General features: G+C 36.5%; 1 protein-coding gene across 2 annotated transcripts in view; it reads left to right on the plus strand.

Moving 5' to 3' along the window:
- RNF115 (ring finger protein 115) overlaps positions 1-23,256 on the plus strand; it is a 69,042-nt gene that overhangs the window by 14,252 nt on the left and 31,534 nt on the right. Inside the window, exons 1-3 of one of the 2 annotated variants that reach the window (XM_014779940.2) lie at positions 6,445-6,504; positions 7,394-7,445; positions 9,867-9,924. In XM_014779940.2, the coding sequence (XP_014635426.1) occupies positions 6,495-6,504; positions 7,394-7,445; positions 9,867-9,924 (120 nt within the window). In that variant the 5' untranslated portion in view covers positions 6,445-6,494. Of the gene's footprint in view, positions 1-6,444; positions 6,505-7,393; positions 7,446-9,866; positions 9,925-23,256 lie in introns of those variants that run through there. The other variant, XM_004420571.3, reaches the window with a different exon arrangement.

Here is a 23,256-nt window from a genome sequence, read left to right on the forward strand (position 1 = left end):
CTTGTGGGTATTTTTAGATGAAACAGGCAGTGAAACATCTGATGCAGTTCATTCAAGTGTACCTGCTACTGACTATCTTCACTAGAGTTGTATACAATAAACTTTTAGTCCCTAGGGGAAAAGTAGCTTAGTTTGGTGGAAACAACTGTGTTCCTATTTTCAGTGATTCTGGGTAAGTAACTTAGATTTGTCATACTTCTCTTTTACAGATGGGATGATAGAAATGACCTAATGAAATTTTTTCTGTAAGACTTTGTGACTATGGGGACTATATACATTGGCAGTATTTGGGGGAGGGGGATTGGTGTGAAGATTCAATGTGTTACTATTTAAGCAGAGGAGAGATTTCCATAGTGCCAGACAAATAATGGGCGCTTAATTCATTATCCTTGGTTTGCCGCCCCCCGCCCCCCAACACAAACCCCTTCTGCTTAAAATTCAAAACTCTGTATCTGAATATATCAGGATGATACTAAGGCCAAGGCCTGAGTGTGGGAGGAGTGTAGAGGCAGAGACTGTGTTTGGTTCCTGTTTGACCCTTTTACAAATTCACCTTGATTCATGGATGTTCTCCCAAATTGAAGTTAAGATTACCTCTGGAAAAAAAATGAGGAAAAATTAAAATGTAAAGTTAGCCATCTTTAGAGTGACCCAAGAGGTAAACGCTTAAAATCCAGTCTGGTTGTAATCTCAGTGTAGGGCATGACTAAATTTGATTGTAATTAAGAAAATATAGCCAAGTAATTGTATTATATTCTATCTGGAGAAAGAATGTGTCTGTTAGAAGAAGGTGTGGGAATTGTGGGTCAGCAGTGAAAGAAGAGAAGAGAAAGAGTCAGAGGCAAATATAAGCTGCGCTCTTCCTGGTACTGCCCACGGGGGAGAAGAAGCCCAGGTCCTTGATTTTGAGGATCTGGTTTTTGCTCATAGTGGGGATGGATATATTAGGCTATTCTAGCATAATGACACAAGCTATATATCTACTTGTCTTATTCCTCTGATTCTCTGCTTATTTAATAAGCAAGTGATTATAATCTAGAATAACTATAATAGCTATATTTATTAAATGTCTATATTTATTAAATGTCTGCTATCTAATGTGCCAGTCACTAAGTTAGGTATTTTGCAAACAACTTAATCTTTACAATAATACAGCAGAGAAGTAAGCATCTCCATTTTACAGCTGGGAAAATTGAGTCTCAGAAAGGTAATGTGACTTCCCCAAGACCTCATATCTAGTAAGTAGAGACTTGAGATTGGAATTCAGTCTCTGATTCCAAAACTTTTTCCTCTGTGCTGTGATACTTTTCAGGTAGATTTGCTTATTGAGAAAGACGGTGCTGAATAGTAAATGTAAATGGGCCACTTGATAACTTTTTTTATTGAAATTAAGTAAGTTCGCATTTTGGGTTTTCTATGGATGGCCTCTGAATTTGGTTTTATGTGAATTTTCCTCTAAGAGACAGATCTTCTCTTGGTCTGCTAAATTAGATTTCTGAGCTTGTAAGTTTGAAGCAGGATTGTGGTTTCATCAGGGTGATGCTCCCCTGTAAGGAAGGGAGGGGGCCGAATGGCTGCTGAATTTCCCAAGGCCTCATTTGGCTTTGCCATAGAATTTTCCATTCAATCCTCAGCAAATTATAGTTCCTATTCCTTTCTCTAAAAGCATAGTTACTTTCAATCAACGTGTGTGTAATGAAAAGATAGGAAGTTTTGAGTTCAAGACAGACCAAGTTTTCCATCCCTTGGGCGATGTTCTGGTTTTCTATTACTGCCTAATAAATTACCCAAAATTTAGTGGCTTAAAACAATAATTTATTATCTGTCATGTTTCTGTGGATTCCCTGAGTTCAGCTAGCTAGTTCTTACTTGGGATCTTACATGCACTGTGGTCAGGTAGTGCCTGGAGATGGAACCATCTGAAGGCTCTACTGGGCTGGACCTCCAAGATGGTTTTTCCCTCTTACAGTCCAATCCTTGTCTGATGTCTCAGTGCTCCTCCATGTGGCCTCTCTGTCCAGCAGAGTAGCCTGGATTTATGTGGCTACTTAGGGCTATAAAAATCAGGAAGTGGAAGCTGTCAAGTAGTTAAGGACTTTATCTGGAACTGGCCCAGTATTCTATCAGTTAAAGAAGTCACAGGGCCCCTTAGATTCAAAGTGGGTAGAGTAGAAGGTCACATTGCAGAAGAGCAGGTAGGTTGAGAGATTTTGTGGGAGCCATCTTTGGAAAATGAAATCTTCTACAGACAACTTACTTCACTTATCTGTAAAATAGAAATAACAATATTCACCTCACAGAATGGTTAAGAGGAATAGCACTGTGTCAGCCACATCATAGGTGGTTCATAAATACAGTATAAGTACCTTTCTCCCTTAATTCTCTAACATGATAGATTATTTCTAGTCTCATTTTACTTTGGGTCACAGTTTATTCAGTACATGGTTTGGTTAACATTTTCCTAACTAGACTATGTTTTTCAGACTGTTATAACTTAAAACAAAAAACTTTATCATAGAAAATTTCAAACATATCAAAAGTAGAGAGAACAGTATAAGAAACCCACAAGTACCCAGCTTCAATAATTATCAACTCATAGCCAATCTTATGTCATTTATCTCTACCCTTACTCAACATTCTGTCTCCAGATTAGTTTGAAGCAATTGATAAAATTTTTGAGTCTTTAGAGTGAGGGGGTGGCACCCTTGGTGTAGCTGGAAATCAGGGAAAAAATAGTGGCTAATGTGAATCCAGAGGAAGAAATGGCGGTAGTAAGTGGAGTACTATCAGGCCTTTGAAAAGAAAACTTAGGATCTGGAACTATAACATCTTCAGAGTGTTATTTTGGGGTTTTTAGGCCTTTAGGAGAATGGAAGTGAGAGTTTTCTGAGATCAGACCTTTGTTCTGAGATCAGACTACAGAAGTATGTAAGAGACAAGTGTGCATTCTTTGATAATTAGAGAATGAAGAGCTTGTGAATTCTAAAAAAGTTCTCTGTATTTCTTGTAATGTTGATTGCAGGAGGGATAGTCCATGGCTGAGAGGTTTGTTTGTTTTATAATTAGCTACTTTTATCCAGAATAATTCACAGAGCATTTGGAAAGAATTTTGGTTCTCTTCCCTGTAATCAAAATAGAATTATTTATAAAGGTTTGATTGTGCTTGTAAATGGAAGGAATACCTAGTGACAGGAAGAACCCTATAGTACTTCTATGGTTTGGTTTATACCTCTGAAGTGTCCTGTTCTGTGAAGGACCTATTGTGGCTGACAGCCCGGTTCCTAGAACCATGCCTTAGGATCGTGAAGAGAAGACTTGTTCATTTCTCTACTCTAAATCAGTATGATTCTTGCTTCCATTTTTTTTGTCTTCACAATTGTGATTTCTGCCTTTTGAAATTATTTTCTCTCCACCACAACTCTAAACATCCATTTTGAAAGTTCAGTATCAATGTAGATGACACTTTAAGCCTAAAGACCTTCATCCCTACTCCTCTTCAGCCACCTACTCCCATAGCTCTATCTTGGAGCTTGTGATCATCCACAACAGTTCTGCCTCTGAAATCTCAGGCTCCGTTATCCCATGATCAGGCCACAACTTTCTAAGTTTCCAGCTCTTTTAGCTCTTTACTTCCACTCTACCCATTCTCTGATTATATCAGATTTTGGTACTTTGACTCCTAGTTGTGAGGTGTGTGATAAGTAATTTCATGTTCATTTATTCAGTAAATATTTATTGAACTTCTGTCTGTCCTAGACAGACAGCGGTAAACAAAACTGATCTGGACCCTGCCATTATGAAACTTAGAACTTACTGAATGGAGACAGACATTTAAAAAGCATTAAACAAATATATAATTAGAAATTGTGATAAGGGCTATAAAGGAATGAACAGGTGCTGTAGAAGAAAATAAGAGTAAACCACTTTAGGTTGGGTGATGAAAGAAGGACTTTCTGACGTGACATTAAAATGGAGACCTAAAGGATTGAAGTCCCTTGCCATGCAGAAAGTTAGGGGAATAGTGTTTCAGTTATAGGAGCAGTATGTATGAAAGCTTAGAGGCAGGGATGAGCTTAATGAGTTAGAAGAATTGAAAGAAGGCCCTTGGGGCTGGAATGTGCTGAGAGAGGGAGAGGGTAAGCTGAAATGAAGTTGGCCAGTTGAACAGAGACCAGCTGAATCAGGGCTTTGTAGGTCACGTTTAATTTTATTCTAAATGTTTTGGGAAATAGTTGAAAGGTTTTAAGCTGGGAAATGACATGATCTGTTTTGTGTTTTAAAAAGATCATTCTGACTTCAATATGTAGAACAGGTAGGAAAAGGCTAGATAGAAGAGAAGCAGGACAACACTAAAGAGGGAAGGTATTCAGCGTGTTGAGCCGGTGCTGGCTTAGGTTAAGATAGTGTGGCAGTGAGGCAAGGAGTAGATTTGAGAAATGTGTTCAAGGTGGGAGTACCAGGAACTGATTGTTGGATGTGGAAGATAGCGGTGAGGGAGGTGTCAGGAATGACTCTCAGGTTTCCCATATGAGTAAACTGGTATGCCACCTCTTGAGGGGGGCTGTGTGTGTATGTAAGTAAGAGAGAGAGAGCATGAGAGAGAATACACATGCAGATCAATGAATCTGGAGTTCAGAAGAGTGGTCTGGGTTGGAGATACACGTTTGGGAGTTGTTGCATATTGGGGATATTTAAAGCAGTGGGAATGAGTGAGAGAGGGAGAGGGAAGAAAGAAGGGGGCCCAGCGCTTTGATTGCAACAAATTGTAGCATTTTGTGATTGATTCTTTTTTTTTTTAATAATTTTATTTATTTATTTATTTTTCCCCCAAAGCCCCAGTAGATAGTTGTATATCATAGTTGCACATCCTTGTAGTTGCTGTATGTGGGACGCGGCCTCAGCAAGGCTGGAGAAGCGGTCGTTGGTGCGCGCCCGGGATCCGAACCCGGGCTGCCAGCAGCGGAGCGCTTGCACTTAACCACTAAGCCACGGGGCCGGCCCCTCTTTTTTTCTTTTTAACTTTAGACATTAGAATAGATTTAAGGTTAGCCTTCTAAAGTCAATCTCACTTGCATTCAGATAAACTTGCTTAGTGGGAGAGAAAGGGGTGGAGTTACTGCTACCTGGGAGGGTGGGGGATGAAGGAGTAGAGGCATGAGCTCAGGGATTTATATGGTCTCCAGATTATTTTCTTTCACGTTATGCCCATTATGAGTGTTTCTCTTTTATGTGTGTAGTAGAGAATAAAGGTTGAGAGCTTCTGATCTGAAATTTTCTACAGTCTGGTCCCAGACCGCTTATCGACACTCATCATGCCACTCCCCTCTAACCTCCATGCATGCTGTATTCTATTGTTATAATCCTTAACCCATAATTTCCTTTTTCATTGAGCAAGCAGACTAATATTTTGGGTCCCTGTTTCAGACAAAGCATTCTCTGATTCCCTCAGACAAACTTTGGCATTTGTTTATATTCCCAAGGTGCATTGATTATAGCAATTACTTTATTAAATTATACTGTTTCTTGAATTGGCTGTCTCCTTACCAAACTAATCTCCTTGACAGAGGGATTGGTCTTTTTTTTTCTTTATATCTTTTAAGAAAGCATTTGAATGTTTGAATTACCATTCTGACTGTCTTTGTTTGGGTAGCCAAATACAGCATACATCACTTTCTGATAAGACAAAGTTGAGGTTTAGAAAATATAGGGAGCAAGAAAATAGTCGAAAATATCTTTCCTAGATCTGTTTTAATAGTAGTTAAAATATATTTTTTAAAACTATGATAAGGCAGTCTCTAAAGTGTGTTCTTTCTCATCAGCCCCAAAGTTTGATATTATTTATTTAAAAGAAAGATTCATGGTACTGAAGGAAATAAAAGCTGATTTAATGGAATTGTTCTGGTTATTTGAATCAGCGTTTTTGTAGAATACCTGAGAATATTAAATTTTATTTGGAACCATTGGTAATCAAAACATAGATTAGAAGTATTATAAAACTTCATTGTAAATTCCTAGTCTACAAATTGGTTTATACTGTGATTCAGTTTATGTCTCCTATCTGTACATAGTAAAAAGAAAGCAGTTTCTATACCAACCAATATTATAATCTTTTATTGCTCTGATATATCTTGTGGAGTTTTTTCATTAGATTTGAAGAGAAAATTAGATAATGAATTCATTCCAGTTAAAAAGAAAATCAACTCAAATTAAAAAACAAATAGAAAAAGTCTTTGCATTGTCTCTTTTAGCTCTCAGTGGGAACCACTTATGAAGCCATTCTGCAAACATCTTATGGAATTCTTTATTTGCCAGAGTATAATAGAAAAAACTATCCTGGGAGTCAGCAAGTACATACAACATTAGCTTGTGTACTGCATATTATTCTGAAAGTACATACTTAGTTTTCTAATGAAGACTTTTATTTATTTCTTCCTTTCTTTTATAGGAATATATTTGTCCCAGATGTGATTCTGGCTTTATTGAAGAAGTGACAGATGATTCCAGGTACTGTACAAGCTCATGAATAAATCAGGTTTTCTGTTATCAAAATTATTTTCTCTCAGCATCAACTGAATAGAAAGGGATTTGTTTTATAACTTATAATTCTCTTTGCTGAGAGAGAGAAAGAGAGAGGGAGAGAAACAGAAGAAAAGTGGTGAGGGAAGGGGAAGAAAAATGGGAAAATTTGGAAAGTGATGTGATAGTGGGTGTGATGAGATCCCCTGTTTCTGATTGTGTGAGTGGCATTCCTTGGAAACCTCTGTGTCCAAATCAGAATAAATCTGGTAAGTTTTCATTTATTTTCTGAGACTTTAGGGTTCTCTTAGATTATTTGTTGGTTTTTAGTGACTACTCTGTTGCCTGAAGGTAAATTGCTGTTATACCTCTTTGGTGGGCTGGGGAACCACTTCTCAAAGATATCTAATAAGGTAAACAGGCTGTTCTAGCCAGGGAAACTGAGTTATTACTCTGCTTTGAGGAAGCCTTGGATCCCTTGTTCTTATTAGGATTATTGCAGTCCAACTTACACCATCTTGCCACTGTAATGTTAATATTTGGGTTTGTAATGCTTGAAATTGGCTCTCATTGGTCTTACTAAAGGTATAAAAAGAGAAATATTTCTGAAAGTGACAATATTATATATTACTTCTTGGTTAATATGAATAAAACTGTAAAAACTTAAAAAGTAGAATAGCATTGATAGCATGGCCTTTTTTGACTAAATATGATGGCACATTTGTTCTTTTGTGGCTATCTGGTTAAACATTGGTTAGACGGTTAAAGAAGTACTAACTGGATAAAAAGAATCTGTAATCTGAAGCTTCTTTTAATCTTTGAGTTACCTGAGCATTTTAATGGCAGTAAATAATTCCTTTACTGTTGCTGTTGGCAGAATCTAAAGTTGAAGGTCCCTTCCACAACCAGGAAAAACTACACACTTTACAGTATGTACCATTAGTTTAACTTTATTAATGATTGGTGATTATATGTAGAAGTGAACTGAAGCTTCTGGGGCAGTATATGGCATGGGATATAGTTTGGTACAAACACTTAAATGTTGATTCTAATAATCTTGGTTTTAAATAACACAATACCAACTCTAAACCTGTAAGATTAGCATGACAGCAAAATTAGCAGTTTTGTGTCGATGGCATGCTAACTTGGGATAGCTTTTTATTTGTGCTATTATAATGGCATCAAATACTTACTTCAAGCACTTCTGCTCTGCACGTGTTAAATAAAGAGCATATTGGTAATTGAGGGGCAATTAATGGGTTTATTTTTTTCTGAGTTTTTAAATAGTAATCCTGGTTTCTTTAGCCTTGTATATAAAGTATAGTTATAAATGAGGATAGTGATTAACTGCAAGATGAATCTTTTCTAGCAGGGAACTACAAATTCTATGGATCCTGCTCTCACTTAACTTAATTCTTTTATTTGTGCCTTTGTAGGTCTAAGGTTGCCCTGTACAGATGCTATTGGTAGCAAATACTCAAATGCAAAGATTATGTCTTTGGAAAGATCAGTGTTTTAAATAGTTGCAGAAATGCTTTCTTAGAATCAGTGTCTTCGAGGTAGCATGGTATTCCCTTCGGTAAAGTTGATAAACATTTGTTGATTTGAATACTTAGCAGTTAGAGTAGTAAGTAATGGATGATAAAAATTAAGGAGAGGAAGTCCTTGCATGTAAATATTGGATAATGGGCCCCATTTGCTATTAGACATTCATCTAGAGGGATATCTTGTAAGTTTGCTTAAGCTTTGTAACATTTCTCAGAACAATGGGGTTGTTTTTATTATCCCTTCTTTATGATTAGCCCTATCACTTAAAATACAATGGCATTTTAAGCAAAGGGAATGCTGAGGGAGTTTCAGGGGCAGCAGAACCCCCAAAAGATAGAGTTGATAGCTTTAATTACCAAGGATATTTCAATCCATGAAACCGTGTAGTAAAGGCAGCAAAGAGCCTTGGAAGCCTGTGGAGGTTTGAGCAATAAACTGGATACACAGTGGTAGTTCAATTATTTATTTATGTAGCATAGATGTACCAGTGCTTTTGGGCTTGTTCTGCTTTTGAAGTGTTTTTTACAAAAGCATTTTTAACTTCTGAAACAAATACAGGTGTTAAATCATTTCTAATCAGAGAATAAGGCCTGAGAATGATTGCATAGAGAATGGCATTAGCTTTGCTTTTTCGCTTTTGGATCCAGACTAACCAGGGTGTGTTTGTTTCCTCAGTGAGCTCAGTGCAATGCCTGGATTGGTACTGTAATTCTGAAAATGAAAGCTGTTTGTAGTAGTTTGTGGAGTGAGTGTGTGTACATGTTTGTGTGCTTACATGTGTCTCTTGAAGTAAAAGTGGTATCCAGCAGTTCTTGATTCTTTCTACCTCCTTTCCCCCAAAGTGTTAGCCAGTTTCCTCTCTTCTTTGCAAATTTCATGGGGACAGTGGGATCTAATATTCCTCCCTGGTCTTTGGGAATATGTAGTTATTTTATTATTTTCACGTGTGATGGTAATTCAACAACTTTTATTTTCAAGTTATAAAATATATTCAATGTATTCATTATAGGATATGGCATTGCAGGGTTTTCAAAGTGATGAGTGCTCTGTATAATGTCTGACATTCTACATATATTTGTGGTATTATTAAATATAATCTTTACCCTCTGAATTTCTAAATTTCTTAATGGATGAGACAAATTCTACATATTTGTAATGCAAGGTAGAATTTAGAATCAGTCAGCGCAGAGGGGTGTGGAGGACTCTCATTTGGTTGATAAATTCAGAAAAGACTTAATGGAGGAGGTAGCGTTTGAGATGGGCCCTAAAGGATGGGTAGGATAATTAAAGAATAGGATGAACTATCAGAAGAAGAAAAAAATATTTATTGAGCCCTTTTATAATGTGCTAAATAAAGTACCAGACCCCTTGCATTACTCCATTTGATCATTCCCAAGTCTCAAATGTTGTATCCAACTGGTGGTTGAATGGTTTTTTAGTGAAACATTATTTTGAGAATCTTATTTTATTTCTTAACCTGTTTGAGAAGAAATATTTGTTTTTCTTCTTTTGCTAGGTCAAATTTGAATTGCATTGCTGGCTGTGGGTCCTTCTTCCTTCTCTGTGGTGGCCCCTCTTCCCATTTTTCACTTGATTTCTTCTTGATTTTGTAGTTTCTTATAATATTTTTCATAGATTAATCCACATGCCAGTTCTTCATAATTTCCTTTGTAGGTGTCATGTTGGGATGAGTTATTTTTCCTTATTGGGCTTTGTTCTCAATGTACCATTCTATATTTAGCTTCTGGGAGGGAGGCTTGTTCCTGGGAATAGAATCACTACTCATTCCTTTTTCTCTTCAGTTTTTTAGGTGGTGGTGGCAGCCGGATAGACAATAGTACATCAACACATTTTGCAGAGGTGAGTTTTCCTTTGGCTGTAGGGATCCTTTAGGTAGTGGGTGGGTGTTAAAATCATGACAGATTTTTCACTTCCCAGCACAGCAAAATATCAGACTGTATAAGAAAAATGTGGGCAAGAGTAGCCCTTAGAAAGATTTGTGTTTTCTATAGCTGGGGCTTTGGCATGTTACTTTTGGTAAACCCTTGATTAGGAGAGAGAAATAGACTTGAGCTGTGCTGTTTTAAACCTGGTGGTGTTTTCAGTTCTGTTTTCTGCTTCTTTATTATGTGTATGGTGTGAGAATAAAAAGGTTGTGTTGTTTTTGAAATAACAAGTGTTGCAGACTCTGCTTAGTGGCATGACAGATGAGTAAAGAGCGGGCCAGGATGAGTTGTAATTGTACTCACAATGAGGCACAGTCTTCAACTTTACATAGAGGTACTCGTTTCTAGAGATTACCTCTGATGATCATGGTAGTTTGGTATAATTGGAATTAGGGAGTCAGATTAAGGATAAGATATTTACTTGCCTTCCAGATCTCAAGATGGGGCCTATAATTAATTTCTAGTTCTTTATGTAATGCAGTATCCGTATTTTTTGGGGAAAAAAATCTTAACTATGATTTGAAAATAAGGCATTAGTCTGCATCCTTGAATATCATTTTATATTAAATTCAGAATATTTTTCTTTTTTCATTTTATCCATTGACTTAAAATCTCATTTAGTTTTTTTTTTTAACCATTTTTAAGTGTGCAATTTAGTGGCATTTAAGTACTCTTTGTTTTTAATCATTTAGAGACCATAGCCCATAAGGGACAGACCAGCTCAGCCTACAAAAAACACTGGGTTGCTTTGCTTCTGTTGGCACAGAACTTTCTTGGCTCTAGAAAGCTAACAGATGCTAAAAGAAAAAAAAAGAGTTAAATCCCGTAATCAGAATTTCTTTGTGTTTCAGGATCACGTTAGCCTTTTCTAGAGATAGCTCAAGTGCCTAGAGAGCTAGCAGAATTTTTTGGTATTTATTTGGGGGTAAATTAAAACTGTATTAGCAGTGTATTTGAAAATTAGTGTTCAATTGGAAGCCCATAAAATCCTAAACTTCTGTCTTTTATCCTGTGAAAATTATCTTAAGACCTGTAGCTCTCCGGATTTTTATGTTGTTAGATTTATAGTCAAGAAACTTGGTGAAATGTTTGAGTAATAGTCTTGTTTTATTAAGGATATTTTTTTTACTTAGGGTCTGTGGTAGTACTTTTTAATAAACCAGTATTAAGTTTTTTGATTAACTCTGAACTGCCTTGTTACATGGATTGATTCGAGTGTGGTTCAAGACAGATCTCACGTCTTTGAACTTCCATTTTTATTTTCTCTTTTTGATGGATTGAAAAACATTATTCAAAATTTATTCTGCTTGTCAGGCCCGGAAGCCTTTCTGATTTTAGTATGTTTTTTCTCCTGTGTGTGCTATTCCTGATAACACAGATTTGTCACTTACTGATTATGCATATATGGAAGAAACTTCATCTGATTTTCCTTAAGTGTTAGTTCTCTTTTAGGCAATGGAAATACATTGGTCTGTCAGTTTTGTAGATATGACTCACCAGGAGGAGATGCATAAAGAAGAAAAATAAATATATGTAGTCAGTTTCCTAACTTAAGTAATGCTAAATCTGACACTGATGGCATGAGCTATTCTTCAGGTGTTAAAGTAATTTTGCTGAATCATAGCCTGTGACTTCACATTCTTTAGGGTTTTTAGCAAGGGCATGATTATGCTCAGTTTTCCCTCTGTAGAATTCCCTTATCATGCCTGAATAGTTCAGTTTTCTCCTTTTTAAATGATATTTTGCATTTAAAAAATAGAAAAAAGTGTCTTGAAAATATTACAGAAGTTGGCAGGAATTTTAAAAAATCAGCTAAGAATTATATAGTTGAGTGCATTTATACACAGCACTCTGTTAGAAGTAGGGGCAAGAAGCAAATGTCCTGGTTGCCTTGTCTGCAAGGATCTTATAATTTAGTTGGGGAGCAAGTGCAAACATGTATGAAACAAATAAAACAAGAAAGAGTGTACAGAGAGTATAATAGACTTATTGTGAGGTGTATGTAACAAGCACAGTAGAAGGGATAGATTCTGTGGGCTGCAATCTTTGGGAAGCCTAAAGTCTGTAGGAAGAGAGGTCAAATGACATAGTTATATGCCTGGAGCCAGATTGCCTGAGTTCAAATCCTGAATCTACCACTTACGACTATGTAACCTGGGCAAAATTACTTAGAATCTCTCTGTGCCTCTGTTTCTTTGTCTGTAAATTGGGGAAAATAATAATACCTACCTTGTAGGGTCGTTGTGAGGATTAAATACATGCCAGGTGTATAGGCCAGTGTGCTTGTCATATAGTGAGTGCTTATTAAATTTTAGCAATTATTAAGATTTCATGGAGATGGTAAAACTCCTTCATGGAGAAGGTAAAACAAGGGTTCAAGTACTGGAGCCTTAAAGGATAGGTGGAATTTAGATAAGCAGAGGTGAGAAAAACTATCTCAAGATAGTATTCAAAGCAAAGAGGTGAGAAAAACTATCTCAAGATAGTATTCACAGGCTATAAGAAAAAACTTAAGAAAGAAAATTATATATAGAAACCAAAGTTATTTTTCTTTTTCATATTTTAGTTGGTAATTTCAGCAAAGGCTTATACTCAATTTTGCTCTTTCTCTTTAGCCAGAGTTGCTTGTACAGGGAAGAAGTTATTTCTATAATTAATATTTACTAATAGTTGAGTTCTTAAAGTTCTAGATATATTAGAAGAGGCTTAGCCCAAGCAAAATTTCTAACAAAATCTGTTGTTGTTGTTTTTTTTTAAGTGGATCTGGGGTGTGCAGATAGAGTGGATGAGGATGGAGTGAGGGTAGAAGGAGAGTTGCCAGTTAAATGGGAGCTGTGTTTGAGGAATGTGTGACGGTCAGTGGAGAGTGAATCTAAAAATGTTGCTAGCAGTTTGTAGAGAGATTGGATGTTGCTAGACTGAGTTCCCAGATCATAACCTGGGGGAATTGAGCCCGTGGCTACCTGAGGGTTTCATTGATTACTTGAAAGCTTTTGACCATGACCTGATGCCAGTGAGACATCTGATCTGAGAGTCTCAGCTTACCTGAGTGGATCACTTCAGTGCAGGGGTGGCTGTGGCTGCTACCTCAGACTTGCAGAAAATAAGATAGATGGCTTTCTGGAAAAAGAGCTCCCAGGTATGCACAAGAGGGCAGGGCACTCTGAGCAGTCTGATTTATATTTATTTAAATGAAATTTGTTTTGGTACATATGCAGCATTATAATGGCAATAAAAAAGATATTAAAAAGTATCTGGAGTCCCACTATTCTACGAGCTCTGTTTCTCCATATATTCCTTTCAGATTTTGTCCTGAGGCATAGACACTGAAAGATATTATGACAACATTAGAAGATTTTTTAAAAATGAAAAAAATCTCCTATATTCTCATTACCTTATTTTAGCTTTGTTTTTTGCATAATACTTTCCGTTTCTCACACGCATGATTCATAACTGTTTTCAGGTGCAATCATAAAGTATGCCATATTGTATTTTTGCTTTTTAAAATTTACTTAGGATTATGTCATCAATTTTTTTGTTGTCTCTCCGTAGTTATAAAAATTATATATTTTATGACTTCATATTCTTTCATGTCTGTACTATATTTATTAAAGTGTTACCCTTTGTTAAACATGTCTGGTTATATGTGATGGTTGATCCTTGGTTGTACCTCTTCCTTCCACCTCTGAGTCTAGAACATGTTGAGAAATAAAACACAGAAGCCAGACAGATGGAAATAAAAATTTAGTTTTTATTCAACCGAATTGGAGAACACAGTTGATCTGTGGCCAAATGGACATCCTAAGTCTATACAGGATGACCCACCTGAGAATTAGAGGCTGCAGAGCAAGGCATACATACTCAGAACCACTTTGTTTTTTGCATTTGTGCAGCTTCCCAGTACATGAACCCCATCCATTGGAGGAATGTGCATCAGCAGATGTTAGGCTCTTGCCACTCACCAATCAGATACATCACTCCTCTAGTAGGGAAGAGTAATGAGGAATGAATGAAGCGGTCAGAAGTGGAAATGAGAGATCTGATTCTTCCTCTTCACCTTTGGGTTAACTAATTTAAGCCTGTAGTCAGCAGGGGTCTGGGAGTAGTAACTGTGGTGGTAGGGGAAGGAGATCAGTAATCTGTAAGGGCAGTTTTGCTTCTACCTTCATGAAGACTTCTCCAATACCAACTCATGCTCTTTTGTGTGTGCTTCTGGGACCTGTGGAGAAGGCTCTAAAATAATCAAGAACAATATAAAGTTAAATTAAATTGAACTAAATAAAATTGTCGATATTATACTGTTTTTGACCTACAAAAATGGCAACTTTAAATTATTCAACCTAGTAAAAAAAAGTTAAAGATTTCAAACCATTCTTCCCTAGGTAAACTATCCTTTACCTATGTGCTATTCTTCTCAGTCTCAGGCAGAGGGCTTATACTCAGATAGCAGGTAGTTTGAGCAGTTGCAGCCTGGATTGGATCTTAAAGGTTGAATTAATTCAACCACATCTTTGATGTGTCTCACTTTTTAGTATGAAGAGATAAGAGCTCATTTCACTGTTCCTGCTTCGAGTCCAATCAGTTTGGAAATGTCAGGTAAAACAGCTCCTCAGCAGTTGCTCAAAGAGTAACTATGTTTCAGTAATTCAGTACACACTATTCAGACCCATAATACTGTTGCCAAGCAAAGACCACAATACAAACTCAGTGGTAACTAAAGGAAGAAGGGTAAAACAGAAAACGTTCTTGGTGTCAGCCTTACTAGTTTTCTGTTCGGTGAGTGCCAGTTGCCCAGAGACCACAGTCTGTGAATTTAAACTCATTTGGGGCTGGCCCCGTGGCTTAGCGGTTAAGTGCGCACGCTCCGCTGCGGGCGGCGGATCCCGGGTTCAGACCCCGGGCGCGCACTGACACACCGCTTCTCCGGCCATGCTGAGGCCGCGTCCCACATACAGCAGCTAGAAGGATGTGCAGCTAAGACATACAACTATCTACTGGGGCTTTGGGGGAAAAAAATAAAATAAATGAATAAAATTTTAAAAAATTTAAACTCATTTGGGAAAAGATGCCTTTCGAGAGATTATTTATGGGAAGTGGGGAGGTGGTCGTGGGGGATTGTACATCATATTTTTTGTTTGTGAATGGCATTTGAATGCACTATACTTCTGTAAAATTTAGGAATTTGCCATAGTGGCAGCCACAGTCTTGAGAATTTTTTTTGAGGGCCCTTTCTTGCCCAGCCAACACATTATAAACCTCTTAATATCCATTTACTTTTGAGCCTTATAGTCCAGGCAACCCTGAGGTGATTTGAGGATGAGCACTGTTTTTATTTTCCTTCAGTATCCACTGCTCCCGATAGTCACTCTAATGCTTATTATTCTTTTTTGAAAACTAGTGTAATTTTTCCTTAATTTATTGATCAAATCTATTTCCAAGAGACAGACCTTTTAAAGTACGGATCTTTTAAATTGCTCTCTTAGCTTTTAGGTTTGCAATAATTTTATTCAACCTTCCATTTACTTCTAAGTAGAAGCTTTATTTTCCTGGTACATGGGATCCCTGTGCTTCTTTACCTATTTACTAATAAAAGCTACTACCTTTCTCTGGATGAAGATATAGTCTAGATTTCCAGTATCTAAACCCATGGAAGAAGAGTTAGCCTACCCAAAAACTTCTCTTGGGTCCACATGCAGTTCAAAATAAGATAAAGAGGTATTTGGAGCAGCTAATGTAATGCCATTTAACTCTGCTGCCAATGGCAGTTTAAAGGTATAACGCTTCTACAGCTGGGATAACCATATAATAACCCTATAATTTATCTTCCAAAATGGGATATTTTGAGTGTGAAAGGTACACTAAAAATAATACAAATTATCTCATTTTTTGGAAATTTATTTACCAAAAAGTTGGTTTTATTATGTTGGTGGATTTGTTAAATAATTGTGTCGAAACACTTTTTAAAAATATAATTCTAAAAAATAAAAATAACTTAGGTCCTCAAACCTGACAGAGACATTACAAGAAAGGAAAACTGTGGACCAGTATCCCCTCATGAACATAGATGCAAAAATAGAACAAAATTTTAGCAAATAGAGCCCAATAATATATGAGAAGGGTTATGCATCATGATCAAGTGGCATTTATCCCAAGAATGCAAGGTGAGTTCAACATTTGAAAATCAACCAATGTAATTCACCATAGTAACACTAAAAAATAACCATGCGATCATCTCAATAGATGCAAATAAAGCATTTGACAAAATCGAACGTCAGTTGGTGATAAAAACTCTTAGCAAACTAGAAATAGATGGGAACTGTCTTAATCTGACAAAGAGAATCAACTAAAAACCTACAACTAACAATATAATTAATGGTGAAAGACTGATGTTCTCCAGCTAAGATCAGGAACAAGACCACAATGTCCACCCTCACCACTTGTGTACAACATTGTACTCGAGATTCTAGCCAGTGTAATAGGGGAGGATGGAAAGGTAGAGAGAGGCAGACAGACATAAGTGGCATCCAGATTGAAAAGGAGGAAGTAAAAGTGTCTATTCACAGTTGACACAGTCTTTTATGTAGAAAATCTGGTGGAATCTATAAAAAAGCTATTAGAACTAGTGAATTTAGCAAGGTTGCAGGATATGAGAAAAACATACAAAAATCAATAGTATTTCTGCATATTACCAATGAACAGTTGGAAATTGAAATTTTAAAAAATAATATTTACAATAGCATAAAAACGTGAAATACTACAAATTTCAGAAAAGATATATAAGACCCGAACGTGGAGAACTACAAAAATTACTTAGAGAAATTAAAGAACACCTAAATAAATGGAGAAATATATCCTGCTCATGGGTCAGGAGACTTAATATTGTGATGATGTCCTTTATAGATTCAGTATAATTCCATTCAAGATCCCAGTCAGCTTTTTTATAGAAATTGACAAGCAGATTCTAAAATTCATATGGAAATACAAAGTACGTTAGAATAGCTACGACAACTTTGAAAAAGAAGAAAAAACAAAAGAAAAAAGTTGGAGGACTAATGCTACCTGATTTCAAGACTTATTATAAATCTACAGTAATCAAGACTGTGGTAGGGGCCGGCCCGTGGTTTAGCGGTCAAGTGCATGTGCTCCGCTATGGGCGGCCCCGGTTCGGGTCACGGGTGCACTGACGCACCGCTTATCTGGCCGTGCTGAGGCGGCGTCCCACATACAGCAACTAGAAGGATGTGCAACTATGACATACAACTATCTACTGGGGCTTTGGGGAGAAAAAGGGAAAAAGAAAAAAAAAAGGAGGATTGGTAATAGATGTTAGCTCAGGGCTGGTCTTGTTCAGCAAAAAAGAGGAGGATTGGCATGGATATTAGCTCAGGGCTGATCTTCCTCACCAAAAAAAAAAAAAAAAAAGACAACTGTGGTATTGCCATCAAGATAGATAGATCAAAAGAACAGAATAGAGAGTCTAGAGACAGACCCTCACCGTATGGACAACTGATTTTGACAAAGGTGCAAAGGCAGTCCAGGAGAAAAAGGTAAACAAATGGTGCCGAAACAATTGGATATGTACAGTACAAAAATATGACCTTGGATATGTACTTTAAACCATATACAGAAATTAACTCTAGATGAATAATAGACCTAAATGTAAAAAAACTTCACAAAACTTGAAGAAGTAAACTTAGGAGAAAACCTTTGTGATCTTGGGTTGGGTAAAGATTTGTTAGATGTGATACCAAAAGCATGATCCATAAAAAAAAAAAGTTGATAAATTGGACTTCACCAAAATTAAAAACTTCTGCTTTTCTTCATGACAATGAGAAAACAAGCCACAGACTGGGAGAAAAATATTTTCAAATCATTTATCTGATAAAGGACTTGTATCCAAACTATAAAGAACTCTTAAAATGGAATAGTAAGAAAACAACCCATTTTTTAGAAAATGGCAGAAGATTTGAATAATTTGCTACAGATGGCAAATAAACATGCAAAAAAAATGCTCAGTGTCATTAGGCATGAGGGAAATGCAAATGCCTCACCCTTGGTGAGGCTGTAGAGCAACTGAAATTGAATATAAAAATGGTACATCCACTTTAGAAAACAGGCTAGCTGTTTTTTAAAAAAGATAAAAATACACCTGCCATATGATCCAGCCATACCGCTCCTCTAAGTATTTACCCAAGAGAAAAGAAAGCATACATCTGGCACATGTACATAGGTACACACATGTTCACAGCAACTTTATTTGTAACAGCCAGAAATTAGAAACAACCCAAATGTCCATCAACAGGTGGATGGATAAACAAATTGTGGTATATCCATACTATGGATTATTACTCAGTAATATAAAGTGTATGGAGTACTGCTCAGCATAAAGCACTGATACATGTAAAAATATGGATGAATCTCAAAATAATTAAGCTTAGTAAAAGAAGCCAGACAAATTAAGAGTACATACAATACGATTCCCTTTACATGAAGTTCTAGAAAATGCAAACCACAGAAAGATCAGTGGTTGCTTGGGGGCAGGGGCAGGGCAGGAGGGAGGGATTACCAAAGGGCACTAGGAAATGTTTGGAAGTGGTGGGTATGTTCCTTATCTTGATTTAGTTTTATAAAATTGTGAACTTTTTCAAAATTGCATTTCTAAGGTTAATAATTTTGAAGTTATTCACCCTCAATTGACTCATCTCTGTAGGCCATAATATTTTTTGAGATACAATTCACATACCATATAATTTAGCCTTTTAAAGTGTACAATTTGGCCATTTTAGTATATTCACAAAGTTGCACATCACCACTGTCTAATTCTAGAACTTTTTCATTACCCCAAAAAGAAACCCTGTACCCATTATTAGTCACTCCTTTTTTCTGCCCAGTTGCCCCAGCCCTAGGCAACCACCAATCTATTTTCTGCCTCTATGGATTTGCCTATTTAGGACATTTAATATAAATGGAATCATACAATATATGACTTTTGTGACTGACTTTCACTTACCATGTTTTCAAGATTCATCCATGTTGTAGCATGTATCAGTACTTCATTCTTTTTTTATGGCTGCATGATATTTCATTGTATGGATATACTACATTTATCCACTTAGTAGATGGACAGTTGGGTTGTTCACACTTTTTTTTTTTTTTTTTTTGCTGAGGAAGATCAGCCCTGAGCTAACATCCCTTGCCAATCTTCCTCTTTTTTGCTGAGGAAGATTAGCCCTGAGCTAATGTCTGTACCCATCTTCCTCTATTTTGTATATGGGATGCCGCCACAGCATGGCTTGATGAGGGGTGCGTAGGTCTGCGCCCAGGATTCAAACCTGCGAACCCTGGGCCACCAAAGTGGAGCGTGAGAACTTAACCACTATGCCACTGGGCCAGCCCCTTGTTTACACTTTTTAGCTGTTATGAATAATACTGCTGTGAATATTTGTGTACAAATTTTTGTGTGAACATATGTTTTTATTTCTCTTGGGCATATAACTAGGAGTGAAATTGCTGGGTCATATGGTAACTTAGTTTAACTTTTTGGGGAACAGATCTTAGTATTTTAAGAGGTGCTGATGTGATTGTGATTAGTTTATAGCAAATTCTACTAAATGGAAGCTATTGTCCCTCCTATTTTTTATACTGAAATAAATATTTCAGACCACATATATTCAGGAGCGTTGTCTCTACCTTCATTGAGTAACATTTTCAGTTTTTCAAGACAAAACTTGTCAAATAAACTGTCCCTGTGATTCTTCTGAATGTTTCACCAAAACTTTATGGTAGGGTTCTCCATTTGTTTTTGCTTATGTAAGCCATGCCCTGAATACCCAGTTTTGTTGTTTGAGCTATTGTTTTCTCTTATGCTTGTCTAAGTCTGCTCAGAGGCAAATGACATGAAGCTATTCTTATCCTTCGTGTTGATTTGGTATAAATTTGTGTGGTATGCTTTTTTATCCTGTGTTCTATGGTCAGGGTACACTATTGTTTTGGTACAAATACATCGACTGTTACTATTAGTTTGCACTGATTTGCAGTTTCCAAACAAGTAGCAAAATGCTTCATGCCAATGTTGAAGCTGCTTCTAAGCTTGAGTTCCTTCAGAGTTTTTACATGTATTAGATGTGATAACAATTTATGTAATTATCAATGCAGATTATTGATATTATGATCTTGGTGCTTGATTTTTTCCTCTAGTCAAAATTTTCAAATATTTGCTTTTTTTTTTTTTTTTGTGAGGAGATCAGCCCTGTGCTAACATCCGCCAATCCTCCTCTTTTTTTGCCGAGGAAGATGGCCCTGGGCTAACATCCGTGCCCATCCTCCTCCACTTTATATGGGACGCCGCCACAGCATGGCCTGCCAAAGCAGTGCGTCGGTGCGCACCCGGGATCCGAACCAGCGAACCCCGGGCCGCCGCAGCAGAGCGCACGCACCCAACCGCTTGCGCCACCGGGCCGGCCCCTCAAATATTTGCTTTTTAAATTAATTACAATGAAAATAATGATTGCTTTGAGAAATCTTTTCTGTGAGCAAACATTGTGGAACTTGATTCATGTAATAAGGGAATCGTAATTTCTTTTACCTAATTAGGATAGATGATGGAGAACAATAAGGGTGCTGCTTATACTTTTTCACTCATTCAAGGCAAGTATAGTTTTGGATTTTTAAATGTTTTATTTACTTTGGAATTTTGGGTCAAGAAAAACTTTGCATCATAGACCGCTTTTCAGACTAGAAACCAGTATTTCTAACAGATAGAGGATGTCACTAGAAAGCAAAGGGAAGTAAGTCTGATATGATAAGACGTCCAAATGGCAGTTAAAATGAAAAGGTGCTTTACCTTGCTAGTATGTAGAGAAATCTTATTGATGTTTTTAGTGTGTGTATTATTTTTTGCTCTTCAAATTCGATACTAGAATTAAATTTTTTAACAATGTTGACAAGAGTATGGGAGAATGTAAGCTCTTGTACTCTGGTAGGAGTATAAATTAGTATGGCCTTTTGGTGGGTAGTTTGATGCTGTCTAGCAAAATTTAAAATGCTTATACCCAGAAATTCTCTTTCTATGCTACAGAATGTTCATATGAAAGAGAAGGAATGCTTCTTGGTATATTTTATGGGGCTAGTATAACCTGATACCAAAACCAGACAAGGATAGTACACCAAAGGAAATTTATAGGCCAATTCACTCATGAACATGGTGTTCACCTAAAATGACAGAAATAGAATCCAGCAAAATATTATAAGCCACATTGTGTTTGTCCTTAGAATTCAAGATTGGGTTAATATTGAAGGCTAGAAAGCAATGGGATGACATATTTAAAGGGCTGAAAGAAAAAAACTGCCAGCCAAGAATTCTAAATCCAGCAAAACTATCCTTTAAGAATGAAGGAGAAATTAAGACCTTCCAGATAAACAATAGCTGAGAGAGTTCATTACTAATAGACCTTCTATACAAGAAATGCTAAAGTGAGTCCTTCAGGCTTTCTGAAGTAGGGCCAAAGGACATGCATTTTAAATAAACCCTCCTATTGATTCTTATACCTCAGAACCAGAAAACAAAACAAACAAAAACAAAAACATCACAATGAGATATCACTCTCTGTCCAGCAGATTGGTTAAAAACTAAAAAAAAAAAAAAAAGTCCTATGATATCAAGTGCTTGCCAGGATTTGGTACAATGGAAAGTCTTAAATACTCTTGGTGGATCTATAAATTTGGTACAGCCACTTGGGAAAACAATTTGTCTTTACCTAGTAAAGTTGAAGATCTATAGACCATATGAAGTTGTAAAGACCACTGTTAGAGAGACTCTTCTGTCTCTGCAGCTGAAGACATATATAAGAATGTTCACACTGGCTGTAATAGCCAAAAACTGGAAACAATCCAGATGTTTATTGAGAAGAGAAAAGATTTTTAAAAGTGTGGCATAAAGTGTGTATGGAAATTAATATATCAACATGTAAGGTACTTTTATAATTCATAAGGCACATATTATTTAGGGATGTGTACATTTGTAGTAAAACTATAAAGAAAAGCAAGGGAATGATAAACAAAAAATTGAGGGTAATTGTTACCTCTGGACATTGGGGGAGGAGGGACACACAGAATTTCAATGGCTTTGGTGATGTGAGCTAAGAGATGGTTACATGGGTATTTGTTTTATTTTCTTATACCTCATTTATTGTGTTATTTTTCATGTATCACATACTATATATTATAATAAAAAATGTTAAAGAGTATATAAAATATTAAACACCTGTGCCATGCTGCTGTTGAGAAGAATAATATGACTTTGTGTGTTCTGAGTCAAGACAAGCCTTTTTTTCCTCCACAGCATTTGTCCCTATCTAACATATGCAGTTTCCTTTCCCTTTGTTTTTGGAGGGAGGGAGAGTGTCTGTCTCTTCCCACTTGAAAATGAAATTCATTTCATTTTTGTTCTTAACATTTTATTCTTAACATTTTGTTCACTGCTGTATCCTAACAGTTCCCAGAAAGTGATTGGTTGGGACATAGTACATGCTCAAAAAGTATTTGTTGAATGAATGAGTGAATGAATGTATGTGTGTGTGTATATATATATTTTTTCACAAAACCTGTGTGTGTATAGACACACATACACACACACACACAGATATTTAAAGATCTGGAATTCTACACAGCAAATTAGCATCTGGGTAGGGGAGTAGAATCGGGTGGGGGTTGGTCACTGCTGAGTGTATAGAGACTATATTGCACTTTATATTTTATATTCTACTATGTTTGCATGTTTATAATAATGTATTTATTGTGTATTTTTTAGTTAAAAAGGGAGGAAGCATCTTTGAAAATCAGGAAGAAAATTGTAAACTGGAAAGATTAGCAAAAAAATAACAATATTATTGACAAACCTAAACAAACTCCCTAACTTTGAGAATTGATTTGACACGTTATTGGATGGTAGATTGAGACTAGAGTGAGTTCTGGAATCACCTTAGCTTAATGTGCAACTGGGCTGCTAACCCTTTCTCTGAGTGTTTCTAGAGGAGGCTGTTATTAGTATGGGTCTGTGGAAGAAAGGATTGGTCTGGAGTGGAGGGGCTGTGAGGATTTTAAGGCCTAAGATCATATACTGAGCAATTTTTGTCCCTGTTACTATATATACATCAAATAACTTTTTTCTGTTTGATTTAAAACGTTAAAACAGAACAAAAAGACTAGGATATGACAAGGATATGTACTTGACTGGATGGAGTGAAAT

Source organism: Ceratotherium simum, chromosome 2 (genome assembly GCF_057802395.1).
Source record: "Ceratotherium simum simum isolate JZ-2026a chromosome 2, ASM5780239v1, whole genome shotgun sequence".
Classification (NCBI taxonomy): domain Eukaryota; kingdom Metazoa; phylum Chordata; class Mammalia; order Perissodactyla; family Rhinocerotidae; genus Ceratotherium; species Ceratotherium simum.